At 41.2% G+C, this 19,439-nt stretch overlaps 1 protein-coding gene across 1 annotated transcript in view; it reads left to right on the forward strand.

The window, feature by feature from the left end:
- The window catches only part of LOC110526153 (protein kinase C-binding protein NELL1), a 408,096-nt gene that overhangs the window by 300,087 nt on the left and 88,570 nt on the right, over nucleotides 1–19,439 (forward strand). The window contains exon 14 of the mRNA XM_021606800.3: nucleotides 15,481–15,603. Coding sequence (XP_021462475.3) covers nucleotides 15,481–15,603 — 123 coding nt within the window. The remainder of the gene's footprint in view (nucleotides 1–15,480; nucleotides 15,604–19,439) is intronic.

Consider the following 19,439-nt stretch of genomic DNA (forward strand, 5'->3'; position numbering starts at 1 on the left):
ATACTTTCTGATTTAGGGAAATCAAACTGCTTGCCACAATCTTCTGGGCATGCAATGCCTCCAATTAGGTTTTGTTGTGGTGGATTATTCTATGTGTGCATGCTAAATGGCACCCTATTCCCTACAGTATATAGTGCACTATTTATGACCAGGGCCCATAGGGAATAAGGCAACCATTTGGGATACAGTATGCATTTAGTGGCGTGCAGATTATCAACAGAATAGCTCATCAGCAACAGTGTTTTCGAGGATGTAATAATGCAAAAACCCACTGAATAGCGCCATTGATTTCTCTGATTGGAAAATCAAAATTCACATTTCCAAATGACACCACCACCTCTGTCATTTCTTACATCTAGCATGTCAGAATGTTAGCCAATTCTGCTAGGGAAAGGAGGAATGTTAAGATGGGGAAGTTATTTGTTTCAGGGTAGAGTGAATTTGACCTCTCAGAGAGTTACTTTTCATTTCCTGTCCATGCAGTTTGTTAAATCACATGAACAGCAAATGACAAATAACTCTCCCTGAGGTCAAATTCAATGTACCCTGAAACAAATTGCCTCCCCCAAATGTTAGCCAATTCTGTTAGGGACAGGATGGCGACAGGAGGAAGTTGAGGTAATATGTACATGTAAGTAGAGTTATTAAAGTGACTATGCATAGATAATAACAGCGAGTAGGAGCAGCGTAAAGGACGAAGGACGAAGGGGGTGGGGGGACAGGGCAAATAGTCTGGGTAGCCATTTTGTGAGATGTTCAGGAGTCTTATGGCTTTTGGGTAGAAGCTGTTTAGAAGTCTCTTGGACTTAGACTTGGTGCTCCGGTACCGCTTGCCGTGCGGTAGCAGAAAGAACAGTCTATGACTAGGGTGGCTGGAGTCTTTGACAATTTTTAGGGCCTTCCTCTGACACTGCCTGGTATAGAGGTCCTGGATGGTAGGAAGCTACCCTCTGTAGTGCCTTGCAGTAATAGGCCAAGCAGTTGCTATACCAGGCAGGGATACAACCCGTCAGGATGCTCTCGATGGTGTAGCTATAGAATCTTTTGAGGATCTGAGGACCCATGCCAAATATTTTCAATCTTCTGAGTGGTAATAGGTTTTGTCATGCCCTCTTCACGACTGTCTTGGTCTGCTTGGAGTTTGTTGGTGATGTCCGACCTTGCCTTAAAAGTATGTCTGGAGCTCCTCCAGATGATGTTACAGGAGCTGAAAGAACCGCGTATCCAGCAAAACTTGGAGTGAGCATTATCTGACATCGGCTTTCGAAATAATCATATTCGTTGCACTTCCAGAACTACTTATTGCACTACCCTGGCTGGCGAGGACACTCAGGTGATTAATAACAGTACCACAAACAAAATTTGTTTATTTTTGTATTTTATTAACTTCTTAATGCACCCATCCCGTTAGCGGGATCATTTTCATCAGCACCTGCTGAATTGCAGCGCGCCAAATTCAAATAAAATTACTAAACATATTTAATTTTCATGAAATCACAAGTGCCATATATAGCAAAATACAGCTTAGTTTGTTAATCCACCTGGCATGTCAGATTTTCAGCGAAAGCATAACAAGTGTTTATGTAAGAACATCTCTCTCAGTAGACAAAATATTACAAACACCTAGCAGCCATGTAGATTGGTCACGAAAGTCAGAAAAGCAATAGATTAAATCGCTTACCTTTGATGATCGTCGGATGTTTTCACTCACGAGACTCCCAGTTATACAATAAATGTTCCTTTTGTTCCATAAATATTATTTTTATATCCAAAATACCTCCATTTGTTTGGCTCGTTATGTTCAGAAATCCACAGGAGCGAGCGGTCACTACATCGCAGACGAAAATTCCAAATAGTATCCGTAATGTCCACAGAAACATGTCAAACGTTTTTTCTAATCAATCCTCAGGTTGTTTTTAAAATATATAATCGATAATATATCAACTGGGACTGCCGCTTTTTCAATAGGAGAGGGAGAGACAATGGCTGCCCCACTCCGTTGCGCAAACAAAACTCATGCGAACACCCAGCTATCGTTCTCGCTCATTTTTCAAAATAAAAGCATGAAACTATGTCTAAAGACTGTTGACACTGTTGACACCTTGGAATCTGGTTGATATCCATTTAAATGGAGTGAAGGCAGCCTATGGAACATGGAGCTTTCAAAATACTAGCCACTTCCTGGTTTGATTTTCCTCAGGTTTTCGCCTGCAGTATCAGTTCTGTTAAACTCACAGACAATATTTTTGACAGTTTTGGAAGCTTTAGAGTGTTTTCTATCCTAATCTGACAATTATATGCATATTCTAGTTTCTGGGCCTGAGAAAAAGGCAGTTTCATTTGGGTACGTTTTTCATCCAAACGTCAAAATACTGCCCCCTACACTCAACAGGTTTTAATTAAGGAGAGCCATCGCACATTCTGATACAAAATGCAATGATGTGTACTAAACCTATCACCCGTAAAAAAGCGCAATTTGCTATGATAAACTGCATTCAATGACTTCAACACAGTGGCAGCTACATTCATATAGACGATACTGCCATAGTCAATAATCGGAATGTTGACTGAATGATTTGTTTTCAGCTATTTAAAAAAAGACAGGACCAGTTCCTATAGAAGCCTATTTGAATTCTTAATTTCTTAACTAACTCATCAACATGCTTTTTGAAAGATAGCTTTTTGTCAATCCAGATGCCCAGAAATGTATAGGTGGGGACACGATCAATGAGGACACCATCCAAAGTACGTATGCATTAATCATGTACTTGGTTTTATCTGCATTAAGTACCTTAACATGTTAACTCTGTATTAATTTAAAATGAGTTGACAATTGAATTGTTTTTCTATGGCTGGGAGCTCCCATAACTGGCTAACACTTCAGGCTCTCTGGTCAAATAGCTGCGATCACGTTTGGTACGGTGTGATCCACCAATGCAAATGCCTCGGCCAAATTGCTACTCATTCAACCAATCCATATGTCCAATTGCTTGGGGGTTTATTTAGTTATAATTTATAGATTTGCAATATCAAGGCACACTGTTGCAGCCCGACAATACGCGATTTGCAGTAATTCACCGCAAGATACATTTTATGCAACAGTTGGCAAATTCTAGAGATGGAAAGGATTATATTTACCCTAGATACATTATATGAATAATGAAAATGTAAAAAAAATCAAATTCCAATTATACAAGTAATGAATGTAGATCTCAGGTGTGACGGTCGTGGGAACCTTGGCAACCCCACCAGTATACATTAACTCCTCAAAATGGAGGTCACGCCAGCAGGCTGGCTCGTTACTAACCAATTTAGAAAGACCCATAAAATACTATACAAGAGGGAAAGTTCAGCAGTCGCTCTGAGTTTCACTCCGAGCTTGCACATCGCAGATCTCATCCATCCGTAATTGGCTTTGAGAATATAGCATTTATATTTAGCTCCTCTATAAAGATTTAATGTACGAATCATGTCCCCAGTGTCTGCCACTCATCGGCGTCAAAGCATACTGCCATCAGGACTGATGTCTATCTCCCATAATATGCTGCTTCTTCAAAAGACATTCTGGGTGTGTGTGTATGTGTGTGCGCTCATGTTTGCTGCTGCATGCCTTTTTTTGATGCATAGCCTCTCTTCCTCTGGCAAATTCTCACATGGAATAGCCTTAATTTCTCAGAACAAGAATAGACTGATGAGTTTCAGAAGAAAGTTGTTTGTTTCTGGCCATTTTGAGCCTGTAATCAACCCCACAAATGCTGATGCTCCAGATACTCAAGTAGTCTAAAGATGGCCAGTTTTATTGCTTCTTTAATCAGCACAACAGTTTTCAGCTGTGCTAACATAATTGAATAAGTGTTTTCTTATGATCAATAAGCCTTTTAAAATGATCAACTTGGATTAGCTAACACAACGTGTTATTGGAACACAGGAGTGATGGTTGCTGATAATGGGCCTCTGTATGCCTATGTACGTAGATATTCCATAAAAGATTAGCTGGTTCCAGCTACAATAGTCATTTACAACATTAAAAATGTCTAAATTGATCAGAAATACAATGAAATTTCATTTTAATGGACATAAATGTGCTTTTCTTTCAAAAACAAAGACATTTCTAAGTGACCCCAAACTTTTGAACGGTAGTGTATCTACAGTTGAAATCGGAAGTTTTCATACACCTCAGCCAAATACATTTAAACTCAGTTTTTCACAATTCCTGACATTTAATCAAAGTAAAAATTCCCTGTCTTAGGTCAGTTAGGATCACCACTTTATTTTAAGAATTTGAAATGTCAGAATAATAGTAGAGAGAATGATTTTTTTCAGCTTTTATTTCTTTCATCACATTCCCAGGGAGTCAGAAGCTTACACTCAATTAGTATTTGGTAGTGTTGTCTTTAAATTGTTTAACTTGGTTCAAATGTTTCAGGTAGCCTTCCACAAGCTTCCCACAATAAGTTGGGTGAATTTTGGCCCATTCCTCCTGACAGAGCTGGTGTAACAGAGTCAGGTTTGTAAGCTTCCTTGCAAGCACACGTTTTTTCAGTTCTGCCCACAAATGTTCTATAGGATTGAGGTCAGGGCTGCAGCAAAGCACCCCCACAGCACCTCCTCCATGCTTTGCGATGGGAACCACATATGGAGATCATCCATTCACCTAATCTGTGTCTCACAAAGACATGGCAGTTGGAACCAAAAATCTAAAATGTGGACTCATCAGACCAAAAAACAGATTTTTTCCTCATGAGAGTCAGTTTCATCATAGCGCTTGATGGTTTTTGCGACTGCACTTGAAGAAACTTTCAACGTTTTTTGACTGACCTTCATGTCATAAAGTAATGGACAGTCGCTTCACTTTACTTATTTGAGCTGTTCTTGCCATAATATGGACTTGGACTTTTACCAAATAGGGCTATCTTCTGTATACCACCCCTACCTTGTCACAACCCAACTGATTGGCTCAAACACATTAATAAGGAAATAAATTCTACAAATGAACTTTTAGCAAGGCACACTTGTTAATTGAAATGCATTCCAGGTGACAAACTCATGAAGCTGGTTAAGAGAATGCCAAGAGAGTGCAAAACTGTCATCAAGGCAAAGAGTGGCTACTTTGAAGAATTTAAAATATATTTTGATTTGTTTACCACGTGATTCAATGTGTTATTTCAGAGTTTTGATGTCTTCATTATTATTCTACAACGTAGACAATATTAAAATGAAAGAAAAACCCTTGATTGAGTAGGTATGTCCAAACTTGACTGGTACTGTATATCTATATACAGTGCATTCTGAAAGTATTCAGACCCCTTGACTTTTTCCAAATGTTGTTACGTGACGGTCTTATTCTAAAATGGATTAAATGTTTAAAAAATGTACCTCAATCTACACACAATACCCCATTACGACGAAGCAAAAACTGTTTTTTAGACATTGTTGCAAGTGTATTAAAAATCAGAAAAACCTTAGTTACAAAACTATTCAGCCCCTTTGCTATGAGACTCGAAATTGAGCTCAGGTGCATCCTGTTTCCATTGATCATCCTGTGAAAAATTGATTGGACATGATTTGGAAAGGCACACACCTGTCTATATAAGTCCCACATTTGACAGTGCATGTCAGAGCAAAAACCAAGCCATGAAGTCGAAGGAAATGTCCATACATGTGCATCCTGTTTCCATTGATCAATCAAGTTGTAGAAACATCAAGGATGGAGTCCACCTGTGGTAAATTCAATTGATAGGACATGATTTGGAAAGGCAAACACCGGCCTATATAATGTCCCACAGTTGACAGTGCATGTCAGAGCTAAAACCAAGCTATAAGGTTGAAAGAATTGTTCTTAGAGCGCCGAGACAGATCTGGGGAAGGGTAAAAAAAGAAAATTCTGCATCTTTGAATGTCCCTAAGAACACAATGGCCTCCATCATTCTTAAATGGAAGACATTTGGAACCAACAAGACTCTTCCTAGAGCTGGCCTTCTGGCCAGACTCTCAGACCATGAGAAACAAGATTATCGGGTCTGATGAAACCAAGATTGAACACTTTGGTCTGAATGCCAAGCGTCATATCTGGAGGAAACCTGGCACCATCCCTACGGTGAATCATGGTGCTAACAGCATCATACTGTGGGGATGTTTTTCAGCAGCAGGGACTAGAAGACTTGTCAGGATCGAGGGAACGATGAACCTAGCAAAGTACAGAGTGATCCTTGATGAAAACATGCTCCAGAGCGCTCAGGAAATCAGGCTGGGGCAAAGGTTCACCTTCCAACAGGACAACGACCCTAAGCACACAGCCAAGACAATGCAGGGATGGCTCTGGGACAAGTCTCTGAATGTTCTTGAGTGGCCCAGCCAGTGTCCAGACTTGAACACAATCAAACCTCTCTGGAGAGACCTGAAAATAGCTGTGCAGCGACACTCCCCATGCAACCTGACAGAGCTTGAGAGGATCTGAAGAGACGAATGGGAGAAACTCACCAAATACAGATGGACCAAGCTTGTAGCGTCATACCCATGAACACTTGAGGCTGTAATGGCTGCCAAATATTCTTCAACAAAGTACTGAGTAAAGGGTCTGAATACTTATATTTTAGTTTTGTATTTTAAAAAAACCTGTTTTTGCTTTGTCATGATTGGTTATTGTGTGTAGATTGATGAGGGAATAAAACAATTGAATACATTTTTGAATTAGGCTGTAACGTAACAAACTGTGGGAAAAGTCAAGGGGTCTGAATACATTCCCAATGCATTGTATTTCTTCATTTTTATGGATTCAAATTTCACCTTTCATCTGTTGGAGTGTCGTCCATTGTCCTATTCGTATCCCTCACATCAAATCCTACCGGTCTGTTGGAGTCATCATCAGCAACGTGTCTAATTTTTTCCCTCTGAGGTATCTGGTGACTGTCCACATTCTCCCAATCCCAAGTCTGCCAAGTAAAGGTCCAGCCCGGCTAAATGAAGGTCCCACTCCTCTTGCTCCGCTTCGGACATCTTTGTCTGGATCCCCAGGTGTTTGATGCCATCTGCAGCCTCCCAAGTAGAGGGGTAGGTCACTGTGCCGGTGTCTAAGAACACCTTCAGAGTGGCAGGGTGGATAGACTTGAACTTAATGTTTTTCTGCAATAATTGTGCCTTTAGTTCTCCATACTGTTTCCTCTTGCGTTGTATTCAGCTGACCAATGACACTCACTTTCCTTGGTATTCTAGTCCCTACATTCCCCATTCCTTGGGCAGTGTTCGTTGCTTTGTGTGGTAGAGGAAGAACTGGACCAGGATTTGATCTCGGGGCGTATTCTCTTCCAAGGGCTCGTGGATGAGGGAATGGTGCTCCTTTTCAATGTTTGGATTCAGCTCCAGAGGTAATTGCAGTAGGCCCTTCAATAGATTCTCTTTGAAGTTCTCATTCTTTTCAGAATTCTCAGCTATTCCCTAGATGCAAATGGAAGATCTCCTTGAGTAATTCTCCAGCTGGTTGCAGGTTGCGTTGGCATCTTTCTTTCAGTGCGATGATTCTACTTTCAGCCTCATTTATTAATTCATCAAGTCTAAGTTTTGCTGTCCATTGACTGACTAAGTTGTCTAGCTTCTCATTCATTGCTGAACTTAACTTTCTGAGCTCTGCTAGGACTGCCATCGCCTTTGTTTCTTCGTCTAATGGGTTGTTTGTTCCTCTGGTTGTTTTTATACACCCAAGATCATGATTTATGGTTGTATAAATATAATTATTAGTTTTTAAATGTTTGTTAGGGGGTAGATCAGCTTTAATAGTGCATATAGATTGTAGATTCCATCAATGTAATTATCTGCATAATTTCCAATCCCCCATATATTTTTTTGTAAATGTGTGACCCGTTTCAGGAAACTAGGCGTATGTCACGGGTCACTACTAGGAGAGCCGTTTGAACGTAAAACATTTTTAAAAAGCAAAATGCCTTTTTTTGGCAGAAATGCCTTCTTGAACATGTGAACTTTCATGTGCCTTAATAACAAACTTGTATGCCATCTGTAAATCCAAATAAAATTGTTAAATTACGAGGCCAGTTGGTTTAGCTAAGGTAAAAGGGGGAAACCTTCCCCGTAGCCATGATTGGCTGAGATAATGAGTGGGCTGGACATGCCGAGAGATGAGTTAGGATTAGTCTGCCATTTAGCACTCTGTCTATTTGAGATTGTAATTACATCTAGGTAATCCTGTCTAATGCAGCTTTTTTTTATTTGATGTATCGTGTATTAAAATTGCTCCACTTTCTGTTCTGAAGGACTGAGTTTTGAAATCAGTGGAATTTGAGTATTAAAGCTTACGGATTACATCTTAAAACTAAGGGCAGCCATGGCATCCTACAGGAGACATGTCCAACCATGAATGATGTAAATGGGTAAGATAGTCTGCCTAGATACATGATCAGATATTATATGTTTCTAATTTTGACAGAAAGAGACATTTACTTGGTTAGCTATAGCCTAATGTTAGCTAGCTAACATTGAACCTGGTTGGCTAGCTACCTGCAGATTCATGCAGGATAATAACGTTGTGCATTGTGAATATGGTTCATTGTTTACCTAGCTAGCTAGCTACATGTCTTAACAAAAGACTACACTTTTGCAAGTAATCATTTTGGGTGCGTTCGTAAATTCAGTCTGGCCATCTATCTCGATTTCAGAGCATTCTCGTCTGAGTGTGCTAGAGCGCAGAATAACTTATGAACTTACGAACGCTCAACACCCGTTGAATATGGCCATTGTCAGAAAGTGTCAGTAATCTCATGGGCCAGAGCGTCTGCTGTGCACTCTGAACGCGGAACTCTCTGAATTTACAAACGGACAATCTGACAGCAAAGTTGCAATCTGGATAACATAACAGCCTAACCGGCTCCGCTGGGGCGAGTAATGTTCAGTGAGCTGTTCTCTCTCACTTAAAAAAGTGTGAAACAAATGAAAATATATTTCATATTTAAGATTCTTCAAAGTAGCCTTGATGACAGTTTAGCACACTATTGGCATTCTCTCAACCAAGCTTCATGAGGTAGTCACCTAGAATGCATTTTAATTAACAGGTGTGTCTTCTTAAAAGTTAATTTGTGGAAAAAATGTCCTTCTTAATGCATTTGAGCCAATCAGTTGTGTTGTGACAAGGTTGGTACGGTTGGTATGCCATATTATTATATATTAAGAACGGCTCATCTATGAATGTCTTTTTGTGTGCTCTATCCTGTCTGATTATCCATCAGTCTGACAAACACATAATGAACAGAGAAACAATCTCTCCACTAAGGACTTTATTAAATCATTTTGATTGATGATTGATTGAATGCACGTGCTGTATAGCTTTATGATGATACTGTATGCGTGTGTTTGTGTGAAGGGGATTTTGTTTTATTGAATGAAAGTGACGTCTAGCATCATGATTTAGTTTAGGAGAGTGGAGGGAGATAATGAAGAGGAGAGTGGAGCGAGAGGAACATGGAGAGGAAGATCAATATGGAGAGGAAGAGGGAGAGCACACTAGATAGTGTGTCTGTGCCAAGTCTCACCATTCACACAGCTGACTTTGTAAAATTTGTCTGTCTCATTTGTTGAATATACAGTGCATACAAAACAAAAAAACAAATAAAAAACAAATAATTTGTCACATCTCCAGAATACAACAGGTGTAGTAGACCTTACTGTGAAATGCTTACTTACAAGCCCTTAACCAACAGTTCAAGAAATAGAGTTAAGAAAATATTTACTAAGTAAACTAAAGTAAAAAATGTAATAAAAAGCAACACAATAAAATAACAATAACAAGGCTATATACAGCGGCAGGGTAGCCTAGTGGTTAGAGCGTTGGACAAGTTCAAACCCCCGAGCTGACAAGGTACAATCTGTCGTTCTGCCCCTGAACAGGCAGTTAACCCACTGTTCCTAGGCCTTCATTGAAAATAAGAATTTGTTCTTAACTGACGTGCCTGGTTAAATAAAGGTAAAATAAAAAAATACAGGGGGTACTGGTACTGAGTCAATGTGTGGGGGGTAAAGGTTAGTCAAGGTAATCTGTACATGTAGGTAGGGGAAAAGTGACTATGCATAGATAATAAATAGCGAGTAGGAGCGGGGGATGTAAATAGTCCGGGTGGCCATTTGACTAATTGTTTTTTAGTCTTATGGCTTGGGGGTAGAAGCTGTTAAGGAGTCTTTGGGACCTAGACTTGGCGCTTTGGTACAGCTTTGTGTGCGGTAGCAGAGAGAACAGCCTATGACTTGGGTGACTGGAGTCTTTGACAATTTTTTAGGCCTTCCTCTGACACTGCCTAGTATATATGTCCTGGATGGCAGGGAACTTGGCACCAATGATGTACTGGGTCGTATGCACTACCCTCTGTAGCGCCTTACGGTCGGATGCCAAGCAGTTGCCATACTAGGCGGTGATGCAACCGGTCAGGATGCTCTCAATGGTGTAGCTGTATGATATGTTAATGCTAACTGAAATTTGGCTTATACCAGAGGATTGGATTTTAGTCCTCTAAATCATATCAAATCACATTTTATTGGTCACATACACGTGTTTAGTGTGTGTAGCAAAATGCTTGTAACAAAAAGTGATATGATCCTGGACTAGTCATTTAGGTCAGTTACCTAAATGACTAGTTTAGGTAAGTTGCTTTCTTGAGTACAGGAACAATGGTGGCCATCTTGAAGCATGTGTGGACAGCAGACTGGGATAGGGAGAGATTGAACATGTCCGTGAACACACCAGCCAGCTGGTCTGCACATGCTCTGAGGACGCAGCCCTGCGATGGCTAACACGCTTGTTTTACTCACATTGGCCACGGAAAAGCCCTGGCCTTGGTAGCGGGCCACATGAGCACTGTGTTATCTTCAAAGCTGCACAAAAGGTGTTTAGCTGGTCTGGAAGCAAGACGTCGGTGCCCACGACGTGGGTGGTTTTCCTTTTGTAGTCCGTAGACCCTTCCACATACATTTCGTGTCTGAGCTGTTGAATTGCGACTCCACTTTGTCTCTCCACTTTGTCTCTATACTGATGTTTTGCCTGTTTGATTGCCTTGCGGGGGAATAACTACACTGTCTGTATTCTGCCATATTTCCAGTCACCTTGCCATGGTTAAGGTTAAATGCTGTGGTTCACACTTTCAGTTTTGCCCGAATGCTGCCATCTATCCACATTTTGTATTAAATGTATTGGTATTTAACCTTCATTTAACTAGGCAAGTCAGTTAAGAACATATTCTTATTTACAATGACGGCCTACCCCGGACAACGCTGGGCCAATTGTGCACTGCCCGATGGGACTCCCAGTCACAGCCAGATGTGATATAGCTTAGAATTGAACCAGGGACAGTAGTGAGGCCTCATGCACTGAGATGCCGGGCCTTAGACCGCTGCGCCACCCGGGAGCCCCTGGTTAGAGTAGGTTTTGTTAGTCATAGTGGGTACAACATCTCCGATACACTTCCTGATAAACTCAGTCACTGAATCAGGGAATTTGTCAATGTTATTCTCGGAAGCCACTCGGAACATATCCCAGTCCGCGTGATCAAAACAATTTTGAAGAGTACATGTAGATTCCGATTGGTCAGACCTGCGTTGGATAGTCCTTCTCACAGGTACTTCCTGTTTGAGTTTCTGCCTATAGGAAGGGAGGAGCAAAATTGAGTTATGGTCACATTTTCCGAAGGGAGGGCGGGGGAGGACCTTATAGGCATCCCGGAAGTTGGAGTAACAGTGGTCGGCAGCATGAGTTCTGCAGTCGATATGTTGATAGAACTTCGGCAGCATTTTTCTCAAATTTGCTTTGTTAAAATACCCAGCTACAATAAATGCAGTCTCAGGATATGTGGTTTCCAGTTAGCATAAAGTCCAGTGGATTTCTTTGAGGGCTGTCGTGGTATCAGCTTGAGGGGGATATACAAGGCCGTGACTACAACCAAAGAAAATGATCTTGTGAGATAATACGGTTGGCATTTGATTGTGTGGTATTCTAGATCAGGTGAACCAAAGGACTTGAATTCCTGTATGTTATCACAATTACACCATGAGTCGTTAATCACGAAACATACACCCCCGCCCTTCTTCCCGGAGAGATATTTATTCCTGTCTGCACGATGATCTGAGAATCCCACTGGCTGGACCGATTCAGACAGTAGATCACAGGAGCCATGTTTCCGTGAATGTTACAATCCCTGATGTCTCTCTGGAAAGAGGCTCTCGCCCTGAGCTTGTCAACTTTATTATCCAGAGACTGAACATTAGCAAGTAATATACATACTTGGAAGCGGTGATTGGTGTGCGCGCCTCCTAAATCGGACTAGAAGACCACTCCGAAAACCTCTCCTACGCCAGCATTGTTTTGGGTTGGTTTCTGGAATTTCCCTGGGGGTGCATATTCCTGGTCGTAATGATGGTTTTGCTGGTGAGTTCGAGTCGCTCTAATATCCAATAGTTCTTCCCGGCTGTATGTAATAACACCCAAACATTTCTGGCCTAACAATGTAAGAAATAATAAATGAAAAAAATACTGCAAAGTTTCCTAAGAGCGAGAAGCAAGGCGCCATCTTTCACTTTTGAAACTACCCTTCCAGCCTTTTCTTATCTACAGAAATCCAGGCTGTCTGGCTGTGGTGGTGGGGTAGCCGTCATTCATAGAGACAAGTTTATATGTAGCCCTGTGGTGAATCTTCCTCATTTGAGAGGCTTATCTATAGCTTGAACAAGAAACAGCCCATCTTGTATATGTTAGTGTATTACCCTCCTAAACCTAATATTTCTTAGAGATCTAAACATTCCTGTGTGTTGCCCAAACAATGCACTAGTTGAAAATGTTCTTATCATGTTAGAATCCTTTAACTTTGTGCTACATGCCACAGGGCTTACACACAACAAAGGCCATACTTTTGATCTTGTGCTGTCCCATGGTCTGAATATTGAAACTTGGAAAAACTATTAATGTGTGTGTCTCTAACCATGTCAGTATTGTTTTTAGAACGCTTTCTCCTCCTCCTCCTAAAAATGTGCCAGTCCCAACTCGCTCTTGCATCATTAACTCCACAACTGCTTTTTTGTCCTCTACCACTGATCCTGTTCTCTGTCTTCACACAGATCATTTGGTGAAAAGTTTAAATGACATACTGTATGTCAGGCTACTTTAGACTCAGTGGCACCAGTTAAAATCAAGAATAAATTGTCTGGCATAGTCTCACTCTGGTTTAATGACCACACTCGTGCTTTATAAATTGAATGTAATGAATGGTTGTGTGCAGGAAATAGGTCAAAACCAGTTCAGAGTCCAGTAGGTACCGAAGGGCAGGCAGGCGGGAATGGAGTCCAGAAAACAGGCAAGGGTCAAAACCGAGAGGACTAGCAAAGAGATGAGAAAAAGGAGTACGGGAAAAAACACACTGGTTGACTTAACAAACATGCAAGACGAACTGGCACAGAGAGCCAGGAAACACAGGGATAAATACACTGGGGAAAATAAGCAACATCCTGAGTGGGTGGAGACAATCACAAGGACAGGTGAAACAGATCAGGATGTGACAGTGCCATTTAGCTGATAGTAATGGAAGGCCAGCAAACTTTAAGTATTCTATGAGATAATAAAGGATTTGATGAGAAATTACAATGTTTCAGTAAACGATGCAAGACGAAACACTTCTCTACCCTAATCTCTGATAAATCCCTCATAATTGAGTGTATTGCTGGTGCCATCCCTAACAGTGACATGCTTGCATCCCCTGATCTCTGCAAAAAGTTTTTACGATTCTTTATAGAAAATATTAGATCCAAGATTGACAGAAGCCGGCCCCATACCAGCATTTCTGGTCAGGAGACACTTGCGGCAACTACTCTGAGACTGTCTACTGCATGATTCTCCAACTTGCGGATCACAGGCCGAATTTGGCCTGCGGATGATTTCATTTGGCCCCCCAAATATGTTTTTATTTTACATTTGTATTCTTGGACATAAAAGACTGTAGTCTACAAGTTATTTTTTATTGTGTTACGGCCCTAACGGGCCCTGCATCTCCACCAATAGCCAATATTGGCTAAAGATCTCAAGCATGGATACAGCAACTTCCAGAGATGGTCAGGTTCTTGGGCTTTACGGTGGCCACTCTGGTTTGGGTGTCCTTTGCAGAACCGTGTCGCTGTAACCAAGTGGTCACATTTCATTCTGAGTTTCTACTGCGGAAGAGCAGGTCAGTGGAGTTTTATGAATATCAAGGCAGAGGTGAATTAATTTTTTATTTTTTACTTTCTGACGTTGTCAAGACTCCAATGGGCCTATACAGTGCACACATGTAGCCTACAGTTCTTCCTCCTTCGCCAGAGATAAGACAGGAAAGAAAGCACCATTTACCTACCTCTAGGCTGCTGTAGCCTTCATATTTATTTGTTTTGTCATTCAATGGTTTTTCGTGCTCCTTAGCGCTCCCCCAGCACTACACACCTGATTTCTTGTGTTGTGCTGGGGGAGCGTGAGGGAGCACACACTGCACTGTCACTGCACAGACTGTCCAGCTATGGGAGTAGCTAGCCTCCATTACTATAATAATGATCGCGATAATCAATTCTAAAAAGTACAATAGACCTACTAATAACAACAGGCTACAGCCCACAACTTTATTATGAATATAATCAACAATAGCAATGGCCTAGAATACATATAAAACATAATTGCATAGAATTCTAAACATCATAAACTTGTATCTTGTATTTTTAAAGTAAATGTATTGAGCTTTCAAAAGTTTTCTTGTTGCTATCCCATAAACACATACTGTAGTTGAAAACCACACATTTGCAACATCTTCGGTGGTTAATCCACTTATGTTTCAAAGACCACAAGGCAAAGCAACATACAAGTTGAAACATTTTATTGAAGTACACACTGTACTTACTGGAGCCTAGTTCAGCAGATTGGAAGCATCAGTATGGATTGCTTCCCATTTGAAATGAATGAACTTCCACCGGAATGCATGCAGTTTACCACCGTTGGTTTTTGCGCAGTGTAAGATCAACTGTGGCGAAGTTTGAATCGTTAACTGTATTCAAGATAACTTTTGGCTGTGTTTGTGTTACACAACCTGTCATGGATTCCCAGAAGTAGGCTAGTAAATGAGATTATGTTTTTTTGCAGTGATGAGCATGAACATGGTGTTTGATCATACACTGCCTGTGGTGCAAACCCACTCCCTATTCCCTGAGGCTAAATGCTCCGACCAGCCCCTCAGTAAGCAGCTCAGATCTGGGAGGGAGATAGTTGACAGTACACTGTTGAATGAAAACAACTGACAATGACCCTACAGGAGGGATGCACTTGCGACATACAAACACAGAGCAAAAATATTAAAAAACACAAACATGCATTCACGACACAAACACACTCTCACACTGCTGAGTAGTCTATACGCTTGCAGACAGACAGCCTGACAGTCAGACACTACCACACAGTCTGACCCTGCTGCATCTCTCCCTCAGAACATGACGAGTGTGCCAGTGGGCAGAGCTCCTGTGATGACAATGCCATCTGCACCAACACTATCAGAGGCCACCTGTGCTCCTGTAAGCCTGGCTATGTGGGGAACGGCTCCATCTGCACAGGTAAGGCCTCACCCTCCACGCCTCTCTACCCCATCTCTCTACCCTCCTGAGCTCCATCGAGACCCCTACCCCATACTCTGGACATCCACAACCCTTTTAACTCTTCTCTCCTCATCTGCAGAGGAAAGGTCTCCCCTTCCTTGCCCTCTACACCAGGGGTGTCAAGCTCATTTTACCCAGCTAGCCAGATTCAGTCTTCAACCGAGGTCCGGAGGGCCACACTTAAACTGTATTATATATCCTGACCATCAAAATGTGCAACAGATTTTCCTCTATCCATTGCTTTTGGAATTTCAATGCACCCCGATTGTCTAGCTTTTGTTTTATATACATACAGTTGAAGTCGGATGATTACATACACCTTAGCCAAATACATTTAAACTCAGTTTAAAAAAATTCCCTGTCTTAGGTCAGTTAGGATCACCACTTTATTTTAAGAATGTGAAATGTGAGAATAATAGTAGAGAATGATTTATTTCAGCTTTTATTTCTTTCATCACATTCCCAGTGGGTTAGAAGTTTACATACACCCAATTAGGATTTGGTAGCATTGCTTTTAAATTGTTTAACTTGGGTCAAACGTTTTGGGTAGCCTTACTCAAGCTTCCCACAATACATTGGGTGAATTTTGGCCCATTCCTCCTGACAGAGCTGGTGTAATTGAGTCAGGCTTGTAGGCCTCCTTGCTCGCACACACTTTTTCAGTTTTGCACACAAATGTTCTATAGGATTGAGGTCAGGGTATTGTGATGGCCACTCCAATACCTTGACTTTGTTGTCCTGAAGCAATTTTGCCACAACTTTGGAAGTATGATTGGGGTCATTGTCCATTTGGAAGACCTATTTGCGACCATGCTTTAACTTCCTGACAGATGTCTTCAGATGTTGTTTCAATATCCACATAATTTTCCTACCTCATGATGCCATCTATTTTGTGAAGTGCACCAGTCCCTCCAGCAGCAAAGTACCCCCAGAACATGATGCTGCCACTCCCGTGCTTCATGGTTGTTATGGTGTTTTTCAGCTTGCAAGCATCCCCCTTTTTCCTCCAAACATAAAGATCGTCATTATGGCCAAACAGTTCTATTTTTGTTTCATCAGACCAGAGGATTTTCTCCAAAAAGTACGAACTTTGTCCCCATGTGCAGTTGAAAATTGTAGTCTGGCTTTTGGAGCTGTTTCTTGGCCCAAGCAAGTCTTTTCTTCTTATTGGTGTCCTTTAGTAGTCGTTTCTTTGCAGCAATTCGACCAGGCCTGATTCACACAGTCTCCTCTGAACAGTTGATGTTGAGATGTTTCAGTTATTTGAACTCTGAATCATTTATTTGGGCTGCAATTTCTGAGGCTGGTAACTCTAATGAACTTATCCTCTACAGCAGAGGTAACTCTGGGTCTTCCATTCCTGTGGCGGTCCTCACGAGAGCCAGTTTCATCATAGGGCTTGATGGTTTTTGCGATTGCACTTGAAGGAACTTTCAACGTTCTTGAAATGGTCCATATTGACTGACCTTCATGTGTTAAAGTAATGATGGACTGTTGTTTCTCTTTGTTTATTAGAGCTGTTCTTGCCATAATATGGACTTGGTATTTTACCAAATAGGGCTATCTTCCATATACAAATCAAATCAAATTAAACCTTGTCACAACACAACTGATTGGCTCAAGAAGGAAAGAAATTCCACAAATTAACTTTTAAGAAGGCACACCTGTTAATTGAAATGCATTCCAGGTGACTAACTCATGAAGCTGGTTGAGAGAGTGCCAAGAGTGTGCAAAGCTGTCCTCAGGGCAAAAAGTGGCTACTTTGAAGAATCTAAAATCTAAAATATATTTTGATTTGTTTAACACTTTTTTGGTTACTACATGATTCCATATGTGTTATTTCATAGTTTTGATGTCTCCACTATTATTCTACAATGTAGAAAATAGAATAAATAAAATAGTAAAATCCTTGAATGAGTAGGTGTTCTAAAACTTTTGACCGGAAGTGTATATGATGGGATGTATAGACATTATAGACAGTATGTGGATAGAAAATTTACCAAATCTGAAGAATATGTAGGATAGACTAAGGGCAGCAGCCTCTAAGGTGCAGGATTGAGTAACCGGGTGGTAAGCGACTAGTGACTGTGACTAAGTTTAGGATAGTGTACTGGGAGGAGGCCGGCTAGTGATGGCTATTTAACAGTCTAATGGACTTGAGATAGAAGCTGTTTTTCAGTCTCTCGGTCCCAGCTTTGCACCTCTCCTTCTGGATGATAGTGGGGTGTACAAGCCTTGGTTTGGGTGGCTTCCTATGACACCGGCAGGCAGTGTGCCCCCGGTGATGCGCCAGGTCTGTGCCTTTCCAAATCATGTCCAATCAATTGAATTTACCTATCAAGTTATAGAAACATCTCAAACATTTCAAGTCTCATAGCAAAGGTTCTGAATTGTTTTTTTTACACTTGCAAAATTTAAAAAAAAAAAAAACGTTTTTGCTTCGTCATTATGGGGTATTGTGTGTAGATTGATAAGAAAATAAGATTTAATCAATTTTAGGATAAGGCGTAACAAAATGTCCAAATTCCCTGTATGTTTCTTTTTATAAAGTGACGACCATGAGTCTCAAGCAAGGAAAACACCTCTCCTCTTCTCAAAAATGTTCCCTTTTTCTTAACTCCCCTCACTCTATTAATCTTGTTCTGTTTTCCAGGAAATGAAACACAGTCGTCTCTTCTCTTCCTCTACTGCTCTAGTACTGTCTTGCTGTCTGTCCCCCGTGTCGACCAAATTAGTGTGTAATTCAAGTGCAGAATAGAGGAAATTCTCTTTATTTGGGAGTGAGACAGGTGTGTGTGTGTTTGTGCGCGTGTGTGTGTGTTTGTGCGCGCATGTGTGTGTGACGACACCTGTCGTCTCACCACCACCTCCCCGTGTCCCTCTGTAATAGAGAGGCATTAGGATGGGAAGCAGGTGGAAGACAGGTCTAGGGAGAGATCAATGCAATTTGCAAAGTGCCTTCCAGACAATTTCTATGCTGGATTGTCTCCAACACAGGCACACAGCAGCCACTGAAAAGAAAGGGGAAAAAAGTGCCATTGAACAACTTTACTGCCACCTCCACATTTTTCCCTCTGGAAGTCATGAGTAATATGCAAATGATCCAACTGTTTGTTGCTCAGAGAAAAATGCAGAAAACAATTACTTGAATATGAAATGCACATCCTACCAGCTCAGAGAAAGAGCGTTCCAACCACACACTCTGATCATATCTATGTTTGTATTTACGATAAATCACATCAAATATGCTTCAAATGGCCCCGTATTGTATTCAATGAGATTAAAGCTATTGCTACATCTCAATTAATTCCCCAGCCAATTAGTATTCCATGGAGAGAGAGTTTTGGGAATTATTCCCCATTTTAGGTCCGGAGTCTGTCCCTGCTAATATTGTCTGTCATTGTGTAGCCAATGTGAAATGGTTGTTGGAGTGTTAGTAGCGTTCATTCTGAGACATATCCTGCTCTGAGACCTAGAAGTAGTTGTTTCCCTTGTTCTGCAAGACCCACAGCTTTTGTGGCGTTACTGGTAACATTTCTTCATGGTGACATGTCAATGTGTTCAGAGGTTCCCTGGTTTGAGACCAGTGAGGGACAGAAGATGTAATCTGGTAGGAATGTAGCTAGCATAATGTCCCTGCTAATATAGAAGAGGTAACCATGTAATTAGGGAAAGGGTGTACCTAGTCAGTTGCACAACTGAATGCATTCAACTGAGATGTGTATTCCACATATAATGTCATTGGCACCCAGGGAGCAGTTGTTGGGGGTTAACTGCTTGCTCAAGGGCAGAAC

This window comes from Oncorhynchus mykiss, chromosome 6 (assembly GCF_057628025.1).
Source record: "Oncorhynchus mykiss isolate SJ-2025 chromosome 6, ASM5762802v1, whole genome shotgun sequence".
NCBI lineage: Eukaryota > Metazoa > Chordata > Actinopteri > Salmoniformes > Salmonidae > Oncorhynchus > Oncorhynchus mykiss.